The sequence below is a fragment of the Brassica oleracea genome, unplaced genomic scaffold (genome assembly GCF_000695525.1).
Source record: "Brassica oleracea var. oleracea cultivar TO1000 unplaced genomic scaffold, BOL UnpScaffold00891, whole genome shotgun sequence".
Taxonomy (NCBI): domain Eukaryota; kingdom Viridiplantae; phylum Streptophyta; class Magnoliopsida; order Brassicales; family Brassicaceae; genus Brassica; species Brassica oleracea.
In genome coordinates this window covers 33,386-52,473 of record NW_013617505.1, presented here as the reverse complement: position 1 = coordinate 52,473, position 19,088 = coordinate 33,386, and the positions used below count along the sequence as shown (strand labels likewise).

At 37.5% G+C, this 19,088-nt stretch overlaps 3 protein-coding genes and 1 pseudogene across 7 annotated transcripts in view; 1 reads left to right on the top strand and 3 right to left on the bottom strand.

Annotated features, from left to right (window-relative positions):
* Positions 1 to 216: 216 nt before the first annotated feature.
* LOC106320358 (probable low-specificity L-threonine aldolase 1) overlaps positions 217 to 19,088 on the bottom strand; it is a gene marked incomplete at its 3' end in the record, with an annotated part of 21,723 nt that continues 2,851 nt past the window's right edge. Inside the window, 4 exon segments of one of the 5 annotated variants that reach the window (XM_013758711.1) lie at positions 217 to 328; positions 402 to 854; positions 1,649 to 1,719; positions 3,000 to 3,017. In XM_013758711.1, coding sequence (XP_013614165.1) covers positions 217 to 328; positions 402 to 844 — 555 coding nt within the window. 5 annotated transcript variants of the gene reach the window in all.
* Positions 4,671 to 7,442, bottom strand: LOC106320354 (annotated as a pseudogene).
* On the bottom strand, positions 11,273 to 12,703 carry LOC106320359. Its single transcript, XM_013758715.1, has 2 exons — positions 11,777 to 12,703; positions 11,273 to 11,429 (listed from the first exon to the last, which is right to left on the bottom strand). The coding sequence occupies exons 1-2, from the start codon at positions 12,684 to 12,686 to the stop codon at positions 11,395 to 11,397; spliced, it is 945 nt and encodes a 314-aa protein (XP_013614169.1). The 5' UTR covers positions 12,687 to 12,703; the 3' UTR covers positions 11,273 to 11,394.
* Positions 13,386 to 15,995, top strand: LOC106320357 (putative lysine-specific demethylase JMJ16). Its single transcript, XM_013758709.1, has 4 exons — positions 13,386 to 14,734; positions 14,814 to 14,917; positions 15,011 to 15,208; positions 15,299 to 15,995. The coding sequence occupies exons 1-4, from the start codon at positions 13,681 to 13,683 to the stop codon at positions 15,614 to 15,616; spliced, it is 1,674 nt and encodes a 557-aa protein (XP_013614163.1). The 5' UTR covers positions 13,386 to 13,680; the 3' UTR covers positions 15,617 to 15,995.

Genomic DNA, 19,088 nt, shown 5'->3' with positions numbered 1-19,088 from the left:
AAAAAAGCAAAAACTATATTTAAAAAATTTAATGATATTTTAGTGAATTTTTTATTTGTGTTAATTTTTTGATCAAAAATTTAATTTAGTGCTATCTAAAGATATTTCTCTTAGATATAATAATTGCGTTTATATGTCACAATCCTAGTTCAAACGTGTTATACTGTGGATTGTTAACCAAAAAAAGAGATAAATTAAGTAGATGACTGATATTACAATGGAAGCATTAAAGAGGCGAGCTCCATCGATATGAAGCTTCAGTCCATGTCTCTTCGCAATCTTTCCAACACTATCTGTGTATTCAGCGCTCAAACATCTCCCACCAGAGCTGCATCAAAACCTCATAAGAGACTAGCTAATATAGCATGCAAGTATGATTTACGTGTGCATGCGACACTTACTTGGCGTGTGTGTTCTCCAAGCAAATCAACATTGTAGATGGATAAAACGTGCTTCCTTTAGGGTCTCTAATAGCTGCTTCTATAGCCCCCAACTCCATCGTCCCGTCTTCTTCATTCTTGACTGTCTTGGGATGCACGCCTCCTATTGTTGATATCCCTCCATTCTCGTAAACATGGATGTGGGAGTTGTCTCCAAGAATCACCTCGCTGCCTCTCATTTCGCAGTGAACCATAACGCATATTAGATTCCCCATTGTGCCGGATGGCACGAAGAGAGCTGCCTCTTTACCCATCATCTTAGCCATCTCCTCTTCAAGATGTCGAGCTGTTGGGTCGTAGCCAAGGATGTCATCGTCCACTTCTGCACTAGCCATTGCTTCGCGCATAGCATCAGTGGGTCTTGTCACGGTGTCTGATCGTAGATCCACACTTCTTGTCACCATCTTAAAAGCCCTAACGTGTTATATAAGGCAAAGATTTAGAAAAGGATGAACAAAAGCATTAATAACTAAAAAAACATTAATAACTTTTAGAAAAAAATCAATCCTTATCAAATTTAAAACCCTAACCTGTTATATAAGGTAAAGACTTCCTAATTGTTTATGATTTTTCTTAATAATATGTTTCAACAGTTTTGCCTGTCATGATCAGAAGGAAAAACCTTGACATTTCACTTTCCAGTAATTGAACGTTTGAACTGGTCTTTGGGGACAGACCAATAAATCTCCTATTAAAATGTAAAACGTCATTACGAATCTCACTAAGGCCATCATTAACCCTTCCTCTTAAGTGGGCTCTTAAGAGGTGGATCCCACCTTTTTCTTAAAACCAGACTCCTTCTCCTCTTCTGCAAGAGGTTACTTTAGTTGAGTTTTTGTACTGTTCATGGACCCCACTGACACGTGGCGGTTCGTGATTGGTTCGTTTTTAATTTTTTTTTAAATTAGACAAAAAAAAAACCTAAGAACCCTAACGTTAATCATGCTCTAATTGTTGCTTTTAAATATTAGAGATTAGGATGAGAAGAATATTAAAATGTTCCCTTCCTTCTTAACATCATTAGAAGGAAAAGTCTTAGAATATCTTAGTATAATAAAATATTAGTCAGAACGTTAAGAAGGAATGTATAAAAAATATAGAAAACGAGTACTACTAGTAGTAGTAATAAAAGTATTTAGAATAATTATTGTGTTGAGCATGATGATCATGCAGCTTGAGATTTGAATCATATAGAACCGGAGGAGTACCTGTGTAAATGAAGAAGGATGTTCTTGTTTCTGATTCCAACTTGAGCTTGATTACATAAGCTTGTTGCGGCCTAACACCAAAATAAAACACATCACAATAATTAAAACATTTTCTTTAAAAAAGCATCCGGAAGCTAAGACCACGATTAACGCCGGAACCGGAAATGGTTTTTTTTTTTTTTTGTCTGAATAAAAAAAAAATTAAAAACCAACCAATCGCGGGCCGCCACGTGTCAGTGGGATCCGCGAACAGTTGAAAAACTCAGCTAACAGAGTTTTTTATTCTGGATTTTCTAGCACCGGTTTTTCCCTCCCTGTGGGCCCCTTCCCCCTTAAAAACCCACTAAAACCCCCCTGTAATCCTGCCCTAACGAAAGTTCCAGGTTTGCATGTTAAGAAAAAGGATAATATACAAACACAGAATCTGTTAGGCCAAAGCTATCATTTAGCTGCCAGGAAACCTTTAGAATTTAGGAACGTTTGGCACTGGAACTCAGGGCCGTGCCTGACATATATAAGGTTAGAAGCAACTAATTTTTTTTGGTCCTATAAATTTATTTTATAAAAAATTAATGTAATAATATACAGGATCAGGGCTTCGAACTCAGCACCTTGACAAAATTAGCGACCAAGCTTACCATCAGAACTAACTGAACTTTATTGAAAATGGCTCCTAAATTAATTTTAAGCTATCCGGCCCTCAAGCTAATGCTTGATCAGCCTTTATTCAGGCCCGGCCCTGCTGGAACTTAAAAGAAAACGACGAAGTTGGGTACCGTATGGGAAGCACAAGTACATGTGTTTCCAAGGCAAAATGCTATTCACGAGATAGTTGTTGTCTTCTTATTATCCTCGACCGTATCGATGAACCAAAGTTTTATATTGTTCACTTTCAATTGATCTAAATTGTAAGGTCTTTTATTATATTTGTCAAAACTTATACTAGTTTTTTCATAATGACTATATCAATGATCTGTCATACCATAAGTTGGATAACTATTTCTCACCACGTATTTACGAAAGAAGACAAGTATGATGCAGAAAAAGACAAAACATGATTTTGTAATGACAATACACACATATGTAAATTTTATTCTGTTTCCTGTATAAATTTCCTTTATATTGGTACAGTCTCAAATATTCATAATATGCTATATATATATTACGAATTTAAGGAGAAACAATGATCTATGATGGAACGGATATCAAATATACATGGAGACATGCTATAACTAAAGCACCAATTAATTAAGGTGTATCATCTACAAATCTTCCTACCATTAGTTCTAAAACACCTAGATTTGTTTATTCATTTTTAGAAGGAAGAAGAAGATGGAAAAATGGAACGTACCACTTGATTAGTAAGAAAGACTTAAGTAGAGAAGATGTCTCTCACCCACTAGTCGTCAATACTTTTTCAAAGTCTCTAAACTTAGTGTGGAGCAGCTGTGACTCCATAACTTCATGCATGTCTCTCCTATTTATAGAAATGTGACTGTGATATAAATTGAGTCAGGTCCCACGTTTCACTTCTACTCTCATGGATCATGGCGTCTCCGTCTCTATCCGATTTTTCCAGATTTTATTCTTTTTTATTTTTCATTTTTCTTCTCTACAATAAACTAAAATTATACAATCGTTATAAGCGTGACACCAAATTTTGAGACTTTGCTATATGTTTATTTCATTCATATGGGACTTTCTTCTTCTTTCTTTCTTTCTTCAATAATTGTGAAAGGATATGCTATACGTATATACAATTGTTTTGTAGTGGCCCTACACCAAATAGTTAAGAAAAAATCTGAGTGGAAACTGAACTTTCGATGACGATCGAACTCAGTTTACCCGCCAGACACTTTTACTGGTCGAACCAATAAGACATATTTCATAAATCATAAGTTCATAACGAAAACTTTCCAGCAACGAGAGCTATCTGTAATGATAATAAGTTTGTATATTTCATTTTTGGAGTGGTGACGCTGCAGTAAACGTTCAACGAACTTTAGAATATGAAATATGAGATTATGCATGGATTGGTGAAACATTAACTCTTCAAATGTTGCATGAAAGTTCGATACGTACTTTTTCTTTTAAAATTGTTTTAGAGCATCACCATTATTGAACCCCTCTTGGGGTTCAAATTTATAATCTTTTATTATTAATTTTTTTTGTTTGATTTAAAAAATAAATAAAAAAATCGAATCAATCACGAACCGCCACGTGTCGTGAGGCCCGCAAAATAGTGATGAACTCGCGGGACGCAGGTTCACTGGAGAGAACTGGGAAAAGGCAGGTTCATCACTATACATTATTTTAATATTTTTTTTTTTTAGGAATCTGTGTAAACTCCCCATAAGTTCATTGACGGGGATGCTGTTAGCTTGCAATAAACATCTCACTCAGCCAGGTAACTTTTAATTATTAAAATATATATGGTTGATGAGGCCATGAGGGTTGACCAAGTTTCTTATTAGAATTTTTCTCCCACCAATTAATAGTTTGGAGTTTAAAACAAGAATGTTTATGTAACCCGTTTAAAAATGGTATTATACTAATGTGAACTCAATAACATGTTATCAGTTGACCCTCCAAAAAATAATTACAACATGCTATTTTCATATAACTTACACGGCCGGCATGTGTTTCCTTAACACGCTATTTTTTCTAATAGATTATAGATCAAATCATTCTCAACAAATGATTTGTAATTTTGAACAAATTATGTGTATATTATATGCTACATAATTTATTTTTAGGAAACATTTAAATTATACTAAATATAATATAACTAAAATATAGTCAATCTATTACAAATGCAAAAAATAAAACTAAATTAAGCAAACATAAATCTTAATTTGGAGTACCAAGGTTAATTGCAATCTCAAATACATTATTTATTTTTGAAACACATCTCTCCCAAGAAAAGAACATCCCAATGGACAATGGTTGACATCTAACAGCCACATGGCATACATCAAAAACTTCTTCAAAAACCTTCTAGTAGATCTAGTTCGCTGTCACATTATCTGTAATAAGACGCCATAACATAGAGCATCAAAGCTGATGAAGCCGTCACTATAAGTTCCTGCAACCCGGTATCAACGTTAGCACTCTTGATTCATTTCTTATTACAATATCAAAAGCCTAGTTTACAGTTACTACTGTTGGAACTATTAGGGAGACCATAGCCTTCTCTATGTTAACTGTGTTGGTTTGGAGATTATTGCAAAATTCAATGTAGGAGTTCTCATTTTATGGCTAAGCTTGTGCATTTGATTTTCATTCAAGTAAGAGTACAGATAGTGAAATACCTATTACAAGTCAGTCATCTACAACCTAACAAAACTAGTGCTGTTTGTTGACGTTTAAGCCAACACTTGCCTGATGACTTAAAAGACTAAACCCCAATTTTTACAGGGAAGGTTTTGAGTGAAGAGAGATGTGGGCGTAGGCAAGAACATTAACCTGGTTATTGTAAAGAGCAATGGGTATAGAGCTGCCCATGTACTCGATCACATTTAAGATCCCGGTATAGGCCTGAAAAGCATGATTCACAAAGAGTTTAACGTAGAATATAATCAAGTAAAAGAGCTATGAGTTATCTAATAACTAAATCTAACAAATGTGATAATCCAAAAGTATAAGGCTTTGACACTGTGAGCTGTATTGATATCACATAAGCAGCTTTCTTTGAATTAAAGTAAAACAAATACCAGCTAGTGCCAACACAAAACAGATTCTTTAAAACAGCAGAGTGTTGATATATTGACATACCAAAGATGCAAAAAAGAATAGAACCAAAAACTAATGAAAGAGACCGAAGAAGCCTCTTTCCCATTCTCAATCCCCGTCCATTTTCTGCCCCTTCCTCCTGCAGCCAGTCTCAACATCAATGTTAGTCAACACTGCCACCAAGTGCATTGACACTAAACATAAGGCATCAAATTTTATCAAAACTCACGTTAATGTTGGAGATGAAAGTGCTTCAAAGGATTTTAATTTCTCAAAAATTCTGTACATAAATACAAAAGACATGAACTGCAGTGGTTTGTATTCAACGCTACGTTGGATGGCAATCCATGCACTCTGCCAAAAAAAAGAGAGAAACAGAAACAGAGAGAGATTCATATATGACTGAGATATTAACATTTCAAATGTCATATATGCATAGATATGGAGAAACAAGAAACTTTTACAGCATGAATACACAAAATCCACATTCCTAAAAAGTTTCAACATTATTCTTCTGAAGTACTTACAAACACAGTTGCTATTACTAGGTTGATCAACATATCATTTCTGGAAGACTTGGAATACCTGTAACAAGATGAGTCAACAAATCATGATTATAATATGCTTTTAAACGATGAACATAAAAAAATTTGAGTGGACAGTGGACTCATAAGGAATCTCTTACCTTGGACCCCATGGTATTATAGGCTGCTTATCAGCATATTTAATGTCCTTGGAAACCTGAATTATGAGAAATTCATCCAGGTTTAAGAAAGGAAGTCCATAAAGTCCAAAGATGAACAACTTGGACAATTTGAACAAATACAATTACAATTATGAAATAAATAAGTAAAAATTGAGCAAATATATAAATATTAAAAGCACAAAAATCATATAAAATTGGACAACTTGAGATGAAAACCAATAATTACATAACAAACTAAATCAAATACAAGAACATTCATAGAGTGAAACGATGAATAATTGAATATTCCTTTATATAAGCACAATCAACTATCTAAAATAGTCATCCAAATCATTTTTTTTGGTTTACATAGGCTGCACAACAAATTCACAATTTCAAAATTAAAATAATTACTTATTTATGATAAAGCACCAAACAAAACGTATCAAAATTAAGATAAAAATGGCCAATAATAGTAATAATATAAATAATATTTGTTGCTGCAGAGTGATCCCTCCAACTTTGAGTTGGAGATTGTCCACGTGGCCATAGAATCTGTCGATGATAGCTTCAAAGAGTTTCGTTTGTTTCTATCTGTTGTAGAGGACAAACTTTGAGCTAGATAGCTTAATGAAATTCAACATGCGTAGTGCTGCATCTCCTTACTACATAACTTTGGTTGCACGCCTTCCATCTAGCGGTTTGCAGTAGATCTTTCAGGTTCTCGTAGAGGAAGAATGTCTTGGCATTTTAGATTTGACATGCCCCATCTCTAGACCTGAAGGTAAAGACTGCTTTGTTTATACATTAATCAATTTCACTACTTTTGATGACTATATTTGACATATCACATAGAGACCAATAGTTTGAAGAAGGAGTCAACTCCTTTTTACGTCCACATACCGAACCATTGTCTGCTACCTACCAAGACAGATTGCTTGGCTGGATCAAGTCAGTAATTCCATGGCCTTCCTCTGAGATTGGTTTCAGTGACACAAAGCGTTTTTACATGGTAATATACTCTTATTGTGGTCACTTGCATGCATCAGTTTTGCTTTTGACGTAGTACTAAATTACTAATATATGGTTTTTTTTTGTTAGTTGAATGAATCTGAGTTGCAATTTGATTGGATTTCTTTGTACGTGGAACTTGCAATTTGTGATTCCCATATGTGGTTTACAACTGTAAGGTTTATGTTCTCCACTTTGCATATCAATAACATACTTGGTGATGTATCAATAACATACTTGGTGATGATACAAAGTCTTGTTGTTGCAGAAGGATCTCTCCAACTTTGAGTTGGAGATTGTCCAAGTGGCCATAGAATCTCTCGATGATAAGGAGCCCCCAAGTATCAAGTCTAAAGCTGCTGTCATTTACATAGCATACAAGGACTTAGCCAAGGCTAGGACTGGAGAGCCTTATCACTGCCAAGCTGTTGTGAGACGAGTAATCAACGAGGCTACAAGAACATTGAGCATCCAAGGTGATAGCTAGATTGAAGATGAAACGGCTTCAGCTGTGGCGGCTTCTAAGAAGAGATCCTGAATGCTTAGGAGTTCATAAGCTATGGAGTTGTCTAGTCCTAGGTGGTACGTACAAAAACTTTGGACTCTGCTCTTCCCCCACTAGTTGATTAGCTATTTAGTAATTTAAGACATTTGAAGATGTGTATCAGATGGTAATATTTAACTATTAATTAGTGATGCTTATGTATTGTGTGCTTTTGGTCTCTATTTAAGACATTTGAATATGTGTATCGGATGTAGTAGTACTTAACTGTTATTACTTATTACTTTGTGCTTTTGGTCTCTCTATTTATGCTTTTGGTCTCTCTATTTAAGACATTTGAAGATGTATATCAGATGGTAGTATTAGTATTAGTATTAATTAGTAATGCTTATGTAATTTTGTGTGTTTTGGTCTTTTTTTTTTTTAAGTATGTCCCTAATGCAATTAAGTTAATTTACTATATATTTTCATTTGCATCATTTATAGATTAAGTTGACTTTGGTATGCATTAATCAATTTTGTGATAGTATGTAATGCCCAATCTAGTCTTAAATCTAAGATTGAGCACTACAGTACGAGAGACATTGATAAGAGCATTATTTCATTAGTTTTCTAACCGTACCTTCATTTCTTAACACCATTTGGCAAAACAAGCCCTAATTTTTTTTTTTTTTTTTTTGTCACCATAAAAACAACCCCTAATTAAAACAGCATTTATGTAGACTGATTCTTCCAACCATCGTGCAGTTTTTTGCTTTATAGACTCCACTACACACCGTTTCATATACATGAGACTAGTAAAGCACACAAAACCCCGTGTCTTAGAGAGAGAATGTCCAATCAATCAATCCATCACTAACTATCGTCTTTCTCCAAAAAACATCGCCTTAGACTCCGAGGAAGAGGACGACTTGTCATCCTTTATAGACTCCACTACACACCGTTTCATATATAAGAGACTAGTAAAGCACACAAAACCCCGTGTCTTAGAGAGAGAATGTCCAATCAATCAATCCATCACTAACTATCGCCTTTCTCCAACAAACACCGCCTTAGACTCCGAGGAAGAGGACGACTTGTCATCCATTGAAAGCATAACTCCTCTCAATCAAAGATCGATTCCGTTCACCAGTCTCCTCTCTTATTGAAAAGGTTCCTTCATTCTTTCTCTTTGTTTTGCTACATTTAGTAACTTGTTTTTTCCTCTGAATCATTTGCTTCCGCTTTGAGATAGTTCTCTCACTTGGATCCTTTCGAATCTTACTCATTGATCAAAAAGCTTATACAATTCAAATCGGTTCAAACTGTTCTTACTCGGTTAAAATCAATTTAAATTAATCTATTTAGTCTAAATATGTTAAATTAAGCAATAATGTTAGTATAAATCTATAAATTTGTTTAATTTATTTTATTTTGTATATCTAATTTTGATAATTCATCACAAAATTTTTATAATTAAACTCAAAAACTAAAGTATGTCATATAAATGTAAAATATATATATAATAGATTAATTATTCGTTAACGCCTAGGCCTTGCCTAAGCCTCGCCTAGGCCCCGAATAACCCGGTTAGTCGCTAGTCCTCTAAAAAGCACCTAGTTACCGCCTATTGATTTTTTGAACATTAATCCAGATCATAAAAATACACAAGCAAGAGATACACAAGCAAAAAAAAAAAATGATTATGAATTAAATTGAAGACAAAATAAACCAAAGAAGAATTATTGAAAATGTAAAACAATATCTAACTATAGAATAACAAACACATAATTATTATTATTAAAAGAGAAATATATGAATACTAGGGTGGAAGATCACCACTTGTATTCGATGAATTACATGCACTGGGGTGCACCAAAACTGTGGTACGGTGTTGCGGGGAAGGATGCTGTTAAACTAGAGGAGGCGATGAGAAAGCATTTGCCTGACCTTTTTGAAGAACAGCCTGATTTGCTTCATAAGCTAGTAAGTGTTTAGATATTTGATGACCTGAATCAAAACTTTGTGTTCTACAATCACATAGGACCTGATGTTATGTCCTCCACTGACTTGCACCTGATTTAAAGTCATTTATCTGACCTCATTGTCTCGGTGATGCTCTTTCCTGTAGGTTACACAACTCTCCCCATCAAAACTGAAAACCGCAGGAGTACCTGTGCACCGCTGCGTCCAGCATGCTGGAGAGTTTGTCTTGACTTTCTCTCGGGCATATCATGCTGGATTCAACTGTGGTTTCAACTGTGCTGAAGCTGTGAATGTAGCTATTAGTGTTTCAAAGGTGAACAGAAAGGAAGTTTCTTCCTACGTCATTCATGGAGTCGCACAAGATTACAAAGGAGAGAGAGAGAGTTTTAAGGAATATTTCTGTTATTTAATAAAGTGTGAGCTATACACACTAAATACATGTTTGATAGCTTATCCGGAACAAACCGGTTAAATGAGTAAAGCCAAAATGTACAACTAAACCATATACATTGTACCAATAATAAACCAATATTCCCCCTCAAGATGGAGCATATATGTTAATGAACTCCATCTTGCTCATAAGATGTCGGAAAGGAGAAGGGTAGAGAGGTTTTGTAAGGATGTCAGCTAGTTGATTTGATGTCCTTACATGAAGAGTTTTCACTAGGCCTTTCTTAACCCATTCTATAACAATGTGACAATCACGCTCCACATGCTTCGTTCTTTCGTGAAAGACGGCATTGTTGGCTATATGTATGGCAGCTGTGTTGTCGCAATACAAAGGTGCAGCTTCCCGAGTCTCAATCCAAAGATCTTCCATCATGTTTCGAAACCAGAGCATCTCTTTAACCGCTTCAGACATGGCACGATACTCAGACTCAGCGGAAGAACTAGAGACAGTGTCTTGCTTATTTGACTTCCAAGTGATGAGTGAAGAGCCAACAAAAACGCATAAACCAGATACACTCTGACGAGTGTCAGGGCATGAACCCCAATCGGCATCCGTGAAAGCAGAGAGCTTCAAGTCTGAACAAGCTGAGTAAAAGAGACCCAAGCCAACTGTCCCTTTAAGGCAATGCAAGACCTTGTAAGCAGCATGAAGATGTGGAGCTCGCGGAGAGGAAGTGAGCTGACAGAGCTTGTGGACAGCAAAAGTGATATCTGGTCGAGTAAAGGTCAGATAAAGAAGCTTTCCAACAAGTCGCCAATATACCTCCGCGTTAGGTAAGAGCTCACCATCTTCTATAGATAACTTAACACTGGGATCCATGGGAATTGAGGAAGGCTCAGCCAAGTAGACCAGTGTCAGTCAATAAGTCAAGCACATATTTGCGTTGACAGATGGAAATCCCTGAAGAAGACCGAGCAATTTCCAGACCGAGGAAATATCTCAGAGTTCCTAAGTCACGTAGCTTAAAGGAGGCTTGAAGAGATTCTTTAAGGAGCGTTGTGGCTTTGTCACAACTACTTGCGATGATGATATCGTCAACGTAGACCAAGACCAAGACCAAGGGGGAATATTTATATCCTTCTTGTGTAGGTTCAGAGAACGGCCCCCAGACGTCAATGTGAAGTAGTTCAAATGGTTGAGAACACAACTTAGGATGTAAATGGTAAGACAATTTCTTTTGTTTAGCACGATGACAGACTTCACAATGCATCAATCCTTTATTCTTTGTCTTTGAAAATCCAAGTACATCAGAGAGAAGTTCTATACGCTCAAAAGAACTGTGTCCAAAATGTTGGTGCCAAATGGAAGCATCTACAACATTATTAGTAAAGGAAGAAGAAGAAACATGAGCTGCAGCACTTGTATCAGCAACATCCAGGACGTACAGGTTCACAATCCGTTTACCGCTTCCAATCATCGACCCCCTGATAGGATCCTGTATAGTAAAAGAACCAGAATCAAAGATCACTTGAGCGCCAATATCAGAAGTCAGAGAGCTGACACTCAGAAGATTGAGTCTGAATTCTGGAATAAACAGAACATTCTGCAGGGTCAAAGTAGTATCAATGATGATCTGACCGATACCACCAACCTTGAGTGTTGAACCATTTGGAAGATTCACAAAATGATTAACAGAAGTATCAAGGTTATGGAAAGCATCACGTTCGTGAGAAACGTGGTGAGTTGCACCAGAGTCTACGATCCATGTGTGCTTATCAGTGACACACTTAGTGACACTTAGAATTCCAATAAAACTGAATGTGAAAGATGAAAAAAATATACCAGAGTGGTCAGTGGGCTGAGACACAGAAGGAGAAGCAGTACCACGATCAGGTTGAAGCTGAGAACTGAAGTAAGCAATAAAGTTCTGAATTTGGTCCTTGTTCAGCTTGCCAACGAGATTATCAAGACCAGAAACAACTGAGGGTGAATCCTGAACGGCAACACTAGCTGCAACGACATGAGCCTTTGGCTGCAAAGACCTATCAGTGTTTGATCTCCTTTTCTTCCAACCAACTGGATATCCATGGAGCTTGTAACAGCGATCAATGACATGACCAATGTTTCCACAGTGAGCACAAACTGGTCCAGGTTTCCTTTGAAAAGCATTCACCGCGCCTTGTTGAGAAGCGTTTGAATCACCACCAAGTGAAGCAGACGGAGCAGAGTTAGAAGACATAGGTAGCACAGTAGGCTGAGATGTCCCATGACTAACTTGAAAGGCAGCGGGAGCGATGATAGAGTTGAACTGGCGTTGGCTATCATCTTGGTCTAAGATGTTACAAATCTCCGCAAGATCAGGAAGAGGCTTTCTCATGAGAATCTGACTACGAATGATAGAATATTTCTCATTAAGACCAGCCAAGAACTTGATGGTTCTGCCTCGTTCAATCTTAGCTTTGGCTGTACGCTGGCTGAGACAACTCGTTGTGTTGCAACAGAGACAGGTTTCAGGAGGTTCTGTGCCGTCCAAGTTGTTCCAAAGGGTCTTGAGAGTAGTGTAATACCCAGAGAGATCCATGGAGCCTTGGCGGAGATCCTGAATCTGTTGAATCAACTGAAAAGTCTGTGGTAGATTCGTCTTATGGAAACAATTATGAAGGTCAGTCCATATCTCAGTCGCATCATCAAACGACAAAATACTACCATAGATTTGAGAGGAAACCGAGTTGAGAAGCCAAGATTTTACCATGCTGTTACAACGAGACCAGATCCGAAACAGAGGAGAGACACATCAACAAAAGTGATCTTGTTCTTCGCATCGAGAGCGATCTTCATCGCAGAGCACCACTGGGTGTAGTTTGATCCATCCAGAGTAAGGGAAGTGATCAACAACCCGGGATGATCGGCGTGATGAAGAAACAACGGCGAGTGAACACTGTCTGGATTCATCACGACGGAAAGAGCGTACGGATCCGGAACAAGCGGGGATGCAACGGCTTCAGAGTGTGAAGGGGAGCCTCCAGGGTTTGGATTCGAGCTACCGGCGCGTGTAGAACGACCAGAACAGCGAGAACGACGGAGAGCAACCATCATCGTATCGACGAAGCAACACGACAAAAGAAACAGAGATCGACGAAAGGTCACAAAACGGAGCTCAAAAGAAAGAGCAGAAAACGATGTTGAGCTTGTGCTCAACGCTCTGATACCATATTAGTGTTTCAGAGGTGAACAGAAAGGAAGTTTCTTCCTACGTCATTCATGGAGTCGCACAAGATGACAAAGGAGAGAGAGAGAGTTTTAAGGAATATTTCTGTTATTTAATAAAGTGTGAGCTACACACACTAAATACATGTTTGATAGCTTATCCGGAACAAACCTGGTTAAATAAGTAAAGCCAAAATGTACAACTAAACATATACATTGTACCAATAATAAACCAATAGTAGCACCAGTCGACTGGCTCCCTCACGGACAGATTGCTATAGAGTTATACTGTCAACAGGGTAGAAAAACGTCCATCTCGAATGATAAACTCTTGCTTGGGGCAGCAAGAGAAGTAGTGAAAGCCGACTGGGAGCTCACCTTGCTAAAGAAGAATACAATAGATAACTCGAGGTGGAAAGAGTTTAGTGGAAAGGAGGGGATCTTGGCCAAAACACTAAAGGCACGCATTGACATGGAACGTACAAGAAGAGAGTTTCTGTGCAGCTCTTCGCTTGCGTTGAAGATGCATAGTAATTTCGATGCTACCCAACGAGAGAGAGTGTTGTATATGCTTCTTTGATTTGCACCTCTCCGCTGCTTGTTGCCGTTGTTCCCCGGAGAAGTACTCATGTTTGACTCATGTGAAGCAGCTGTGTTCGTGTCCGTGGGTTGCTAAATGTTATCTGTTTCGCTATGATATGGATGAACTGAATGTTCTTCTTGAGGCTGTGGAAGGAAAACTTAGTTCTGTGTATAGATGGGCGCGTCAAGATTTGGGATTGGCTTTAAGTGAACACCTCTCAGGAAGCAAGATGGAGACTGGTGAGGAAGAACCACAAGCAGCTGCACTTTTAGGGAAAGATTTTCAGTTAAAAGTAACATCGAGAGAAGATCTAAGTAGAGGGTTAGAAAAGACGCTACTTCTGAAAGTCAAGGAGGAGCAATTAACACCAAGCCACTGTATGAAGCCAGTCAAAGAAGAAGAAGGCATCTCTATGACAGCTGCTAAGTCCACAAGTGGAAAAAAGAGTTCACAGAGTGTACCTGATGATGTGATACTCCTAAGTGATGATGAGCATGACATACCTAGGAAACAAGTTTCTGAGAAAAGAGATGCAGTTTCGTCTGGAAAGCATTTGAAAATACAGGAGAGACCAACCCACGTTTTAGCGTTAGAAGCGCCTAGTAAAACTCCTGTTCCAGTGTTGGAAAAGCAAGCAAATTCTTTGCCTGATAGACAAAACACTATGTCATTGCCTACTAATGACCAAAGAGCAATGGGAGAGGATGCACCGAGTTCTGTAGCTGATGGGCTTGCTCTTGTTACGAGCAACCAAGATGGTGTTAAACCTACCAGCTGTAAATCCAAAACCTCTGGAGCTTTGGCTATACAGGAAGTGGTTGATGGGATAAGAAGTAACTCAGGGACACCGTCTTGTTCGCAGAACAATAGTCCAGATAGGATCATCCGCCAAAAGGGTCCACGTATAGCAAAAGTCGTGAGGAGAATCAATTGCAATGTAGAGCCTCTAAACTATGGTTCTGTGCTTTCTGGAAAATCATGGTGCAACCGCCGAGCAATTTTTCCTAAAGGTAACATGTTGTTTATGTAAACATATATGCATTGATGATATTTTGCAAAGTGCTTAATGTCTATTCTTCTTTGGTGCAGGGTTTCGTAGTCGGGTCAAGTACATAAACGTTTTGGATCCGACGAGGATGAGCTTCTACGTTTCAGAGATTCTTGATGCTGGACGCAACAGTCCATTGTTCATGGTAAATTAATATCTTTCTTGTCTGAAAAAAAGGTTTCATTGCCTTAGATTATCTTGGTCATTAACAAACTGTGTGGTATGATCTTCTTGTTAGGTTTACTTGGAGGGTGTTCCCAGTGAGGTGTTTGCTCACTTGTCTCCTACAAGATGCTGGGAGATGGTACGAGATAGAGTAAACCAAGAGATAAGTAAGCAGCACAAAGCCGGTAAGCTAGATCTTCCTCCTCTGCAGCCCTCTGGGAGTCCTGACGGTTTTGAAATGTTTGGATATACATCACCTGCAATCCTACAGGTAATAATAGTAAAACCAACTTTGCCTAGAAAATATAAGCTTCATTTGTAAATCTAGTTGACAGATAGATAATCTAATTTGTTAAAACAGGCCATTGAAGCATTAGACGTGAATAGAGTTTGCATAGAGTATTGGGAGTCCAGGCCTTACTCGCGGCCACAGGTTCAGTTCCCTGCAAATGCTCTTCTTCTCAGAGAAGCCAACACAAGCATTCAATCATCAGATGTGAGAAATCTCCAGAAAGCTCCCAGACAACGTCTATTACCTGCTGGAGCGAAGTCTAATCTCAAAGTTCTGCTCAAGAAAGCTAATATGGAGGAACTAAGCTCACTTCAAGAGGTTTTAAGTGAGTCTAACATAGATTTGGTGACCGAACTTGTGAAGGAAGAGATCCAGAAGCGGTGCTGATTTAGTTGGAAGGAGATTGATTTTTAGTGTGTACATACAGAGTTGATGAGGCTCCCTGCACGTTCTTTTTGGACACCCTTACAGAGGAAACAGGGAAACATATAACCAGAAGCCTGTTTCTTCTTACGTCTCTTGAAACAACAACACAGAGGAGAAAGAAAGGAAGAAGACTTTAAAGGCTCTTGAAACCATTAGTTTTTAGACTTTAGTCACTAGTGGGAACTACAACAAGATTCATGTGTGGATTGGTTTCCAGTTCAACATCACACACTAGTTTTGACATCTATTTTGAAAGTCCAAAGTACCTTGAATTGAAAGAGATTATCAAAAAATTACTTCAGATAATACCCTTTTTTCTAATCTCAGCTCTCGTGGCATCTCTAAACCAGAAAAAAAATCAATTTCCTTGCAACTGTGAGGGTGTTTCATAATAAAATGGAGGAAATTATAGGGTGACAATTGCACTGACAGATCGAGCGATCCTTATTGTTTACAATTAGATATAACTTAGACAAACAACATTTAAAAAGAGAGAGCATTTTCGGTTTTGCCGGTTTGGTTTAGGCTTGGTTCCTGAATCATTTGCATTGCTTGCTGCCAAAAAAAAAAAAATCAATGCTTATAAATATCAGTGTCACTTGTTTGAGAAAGTTATAAGTACAGAGAAATATGATGAATATTCTTACTTGTAAGCAAGACAATAGTCATGTTCTTTTGATAAACGCAGTATCTAGCGTCAGCGTCACCAAATATTCGCATCAACTACTTTGTGAAAGAAACGCGGACAGAGATGACGAGAAAAAAATGTCGCCGTAACAGCAAAAGGAGTCGCCGCGTTCTTGTTTAATTGACGCTAGAATTTCAAGCGGTCAAATATCATCGGAAATCTGACGCCGCGTCTCGTTTAATTAACACCGGATTCAGTGGTTCTTTGCCATCATGCTTTTAAAGCAACAAAATTACAGGATTTATTGGAGACGTTGACGCTAGACGCAGCGTCTATCAAAAGAACAGGGTTAATGTGTAATGTACATCACTTATTGTTATCTGGTGGTGTACAACCATTCTTATCCTGAAACCACGTTCCAAAGTCAATATTTATATATCTAAAACATATAACTGTTGTAAATTAAACTTGATTTGGGTCATATTATTTGGCTAATAACTCACTAATGATGTTTAGCCCAACCCAAATTCTAGAAAGTGTCTAGAAAAATCTCTATAAGATAAAAAAAATCTAGATATTTTGGTAGAATTATCTACATAATTAGGATAAGATTATCAAGATATTTTAGTAGAATTTTCTAGATTTAAGATTAAAATATGTAAGATATTTTGTACCTTTGAGGCTATAAATACCTCCACTCTCTTCTCATTTTGTATCACCAAGAAATAATCAAGTTTGTAACAAACTTTCAAGTAATAATAAATCTTCTTCTAAGTTATAAAATATTTCTTCTTCACAAAACGTCTTTCTCTTCAAACACTTAAACACTTTCTCCATCTTTATAAAGTTGTATCAGAGCTACAAGTTCCTTTTGAAGATGGCAAACAATGGTGTTCCCTTCCAAGTTCCATTGCTCACTAAGAGCAACTATGACAATTGGAGTCTTAGGATGGTGGCTATCTTAAGAGCACATGATGTGTGGGGGATAGTTGAGAAAGGCTTCAATGAACCGGAAAATGATGGTGGTTTATCTCAAACACAAAAGGATGGTTTGAGAGATTCAAGGAAGGGAGACAAGAAGGCTCTCTTTCTAATCTATCAAGGATTAGATGAAGATACATTTGAGAAGGTTGCTGGTGCAAGGACGTCCAAAGAAGCATGGGAGAAGCTTCAGACATCTTACAAAGGAGCGGAATAAGTTAAGAAGGTACGTCTTCAAATTCTAAGTGGAAAATTTGAAGCGTTACAAATGAAGGAAGGAGAACTCATCTCAGATTACTTCTCAAGAGTCTTGACGGTTACTAATAACCTAAAGAGAAATGGTGAGAAGTTAGATTATGTGAGAATCATGGAGAAAGTTCTTAGATCATTGAATTCAAAATTCGAACACATTGTTACCGTGATTGAAGAGACAAAAGACTTGGAGACTATGACAATGGAGCAACTTCTTGGATCACTACAAGCTTATGAAGAAAAGAAGAAGAAGAAAGAAGATATTGTGGAGTAAGTTCTCAAGATGAGAATTGATCACAAGGAATAAAAGCATGTTCGTGGAGCTCGATGAATCGGTGAAAACCAATGTGGCTTTGGGAGATGAATCGAAGATGGAGGTGAAAGGTAAAGGAAATATTCTCATCCGCTTGAAGAATGGAGATCATCAATTCATTTCCAATGTCTACTACATTCCAAGCATGAAGACCAACATCTTGAGCCTATGACAACTTTTAGAGAAAGGTTATGACATTCGACTAAAAGATAATAGCCTTTCTTTAAGAGACAGTGCAAATAATCTCATCACAAAGGTGCCAATGTCAAGCAATAGAATGTTTGTCCTAAACATTCAAAATGACATTGAACGATGTCTCAAGATGTGCCACAAGGAGGAATCTTGGCTTTGGCATCTTCGATTTGGGCATATCAACTTTGGAAGCTCAGAGCTACTTTCCAAGAAAGAAATGGTGAAAGGATTACCTTGCATAAATCATTCAAATCAAGTGTGTGAAGGTTGCTTACTTGGAAATCAATTCAAGATGAGTTTTCCAAAGGAGTCGGAGACAAGAGCAAGAAAGCCACTAAAACTCATACATACAGATGTATGTGGTCCTATCAAACCAAGTTCACTTGGTAAGAGTAACTATTTCCTTCTCTTTATCGATGACTTTTCAAGAAAAACATGGGTTTACTTTTTGAAACAAAAATCAGAAGTGTTTGAAAATTTTAAAAAGTTCAAAGCCCATGTTGAGAAGGAAAGTTATCTTAAGATCAAGTCCATGAGATCAGATCGAGGAGGAGAATTTATGTCCAAAGAGTTTCTGAAATATTGTGAAGATAATGGCATCCAGAGACAGTTAACAGTGCCAAGAACCCCTCAACAAAATGGAGTAGCTGAAAGAAAGAATAGGACAATACTTGAGATGACAAGAAGCATGCTCAAGAGTAAGAAGCTACCAAATGAGTTTTGGGCGGAAGCAGTTGCTTGTGCGGTTTATATATCAAACCGCTCCAACAAAAAGTATTTTAGGAAAGACACCACAAGAAGCTTGGAGCGAAAGGAAGCCCGGTGTGTCGCACTTAAAAGTCTTTAAAAGCATTGCTTACGCTCATGTTCCAGACGAAAAACAGAGCAAACTAGATGATAAAAGTGAGAAGTACATCTTCATTGGGTATGACGCTAACTCCAAAGGCTACAAGCTCTACAATCCTGAAACAAAGAAAACAATCATTATTAGGAATGTCATCTTTGATAAAGAAGGAGAATGGGATTGGAGATCAAATAATGAAGACTACAACTTCTTTCCATCCTTT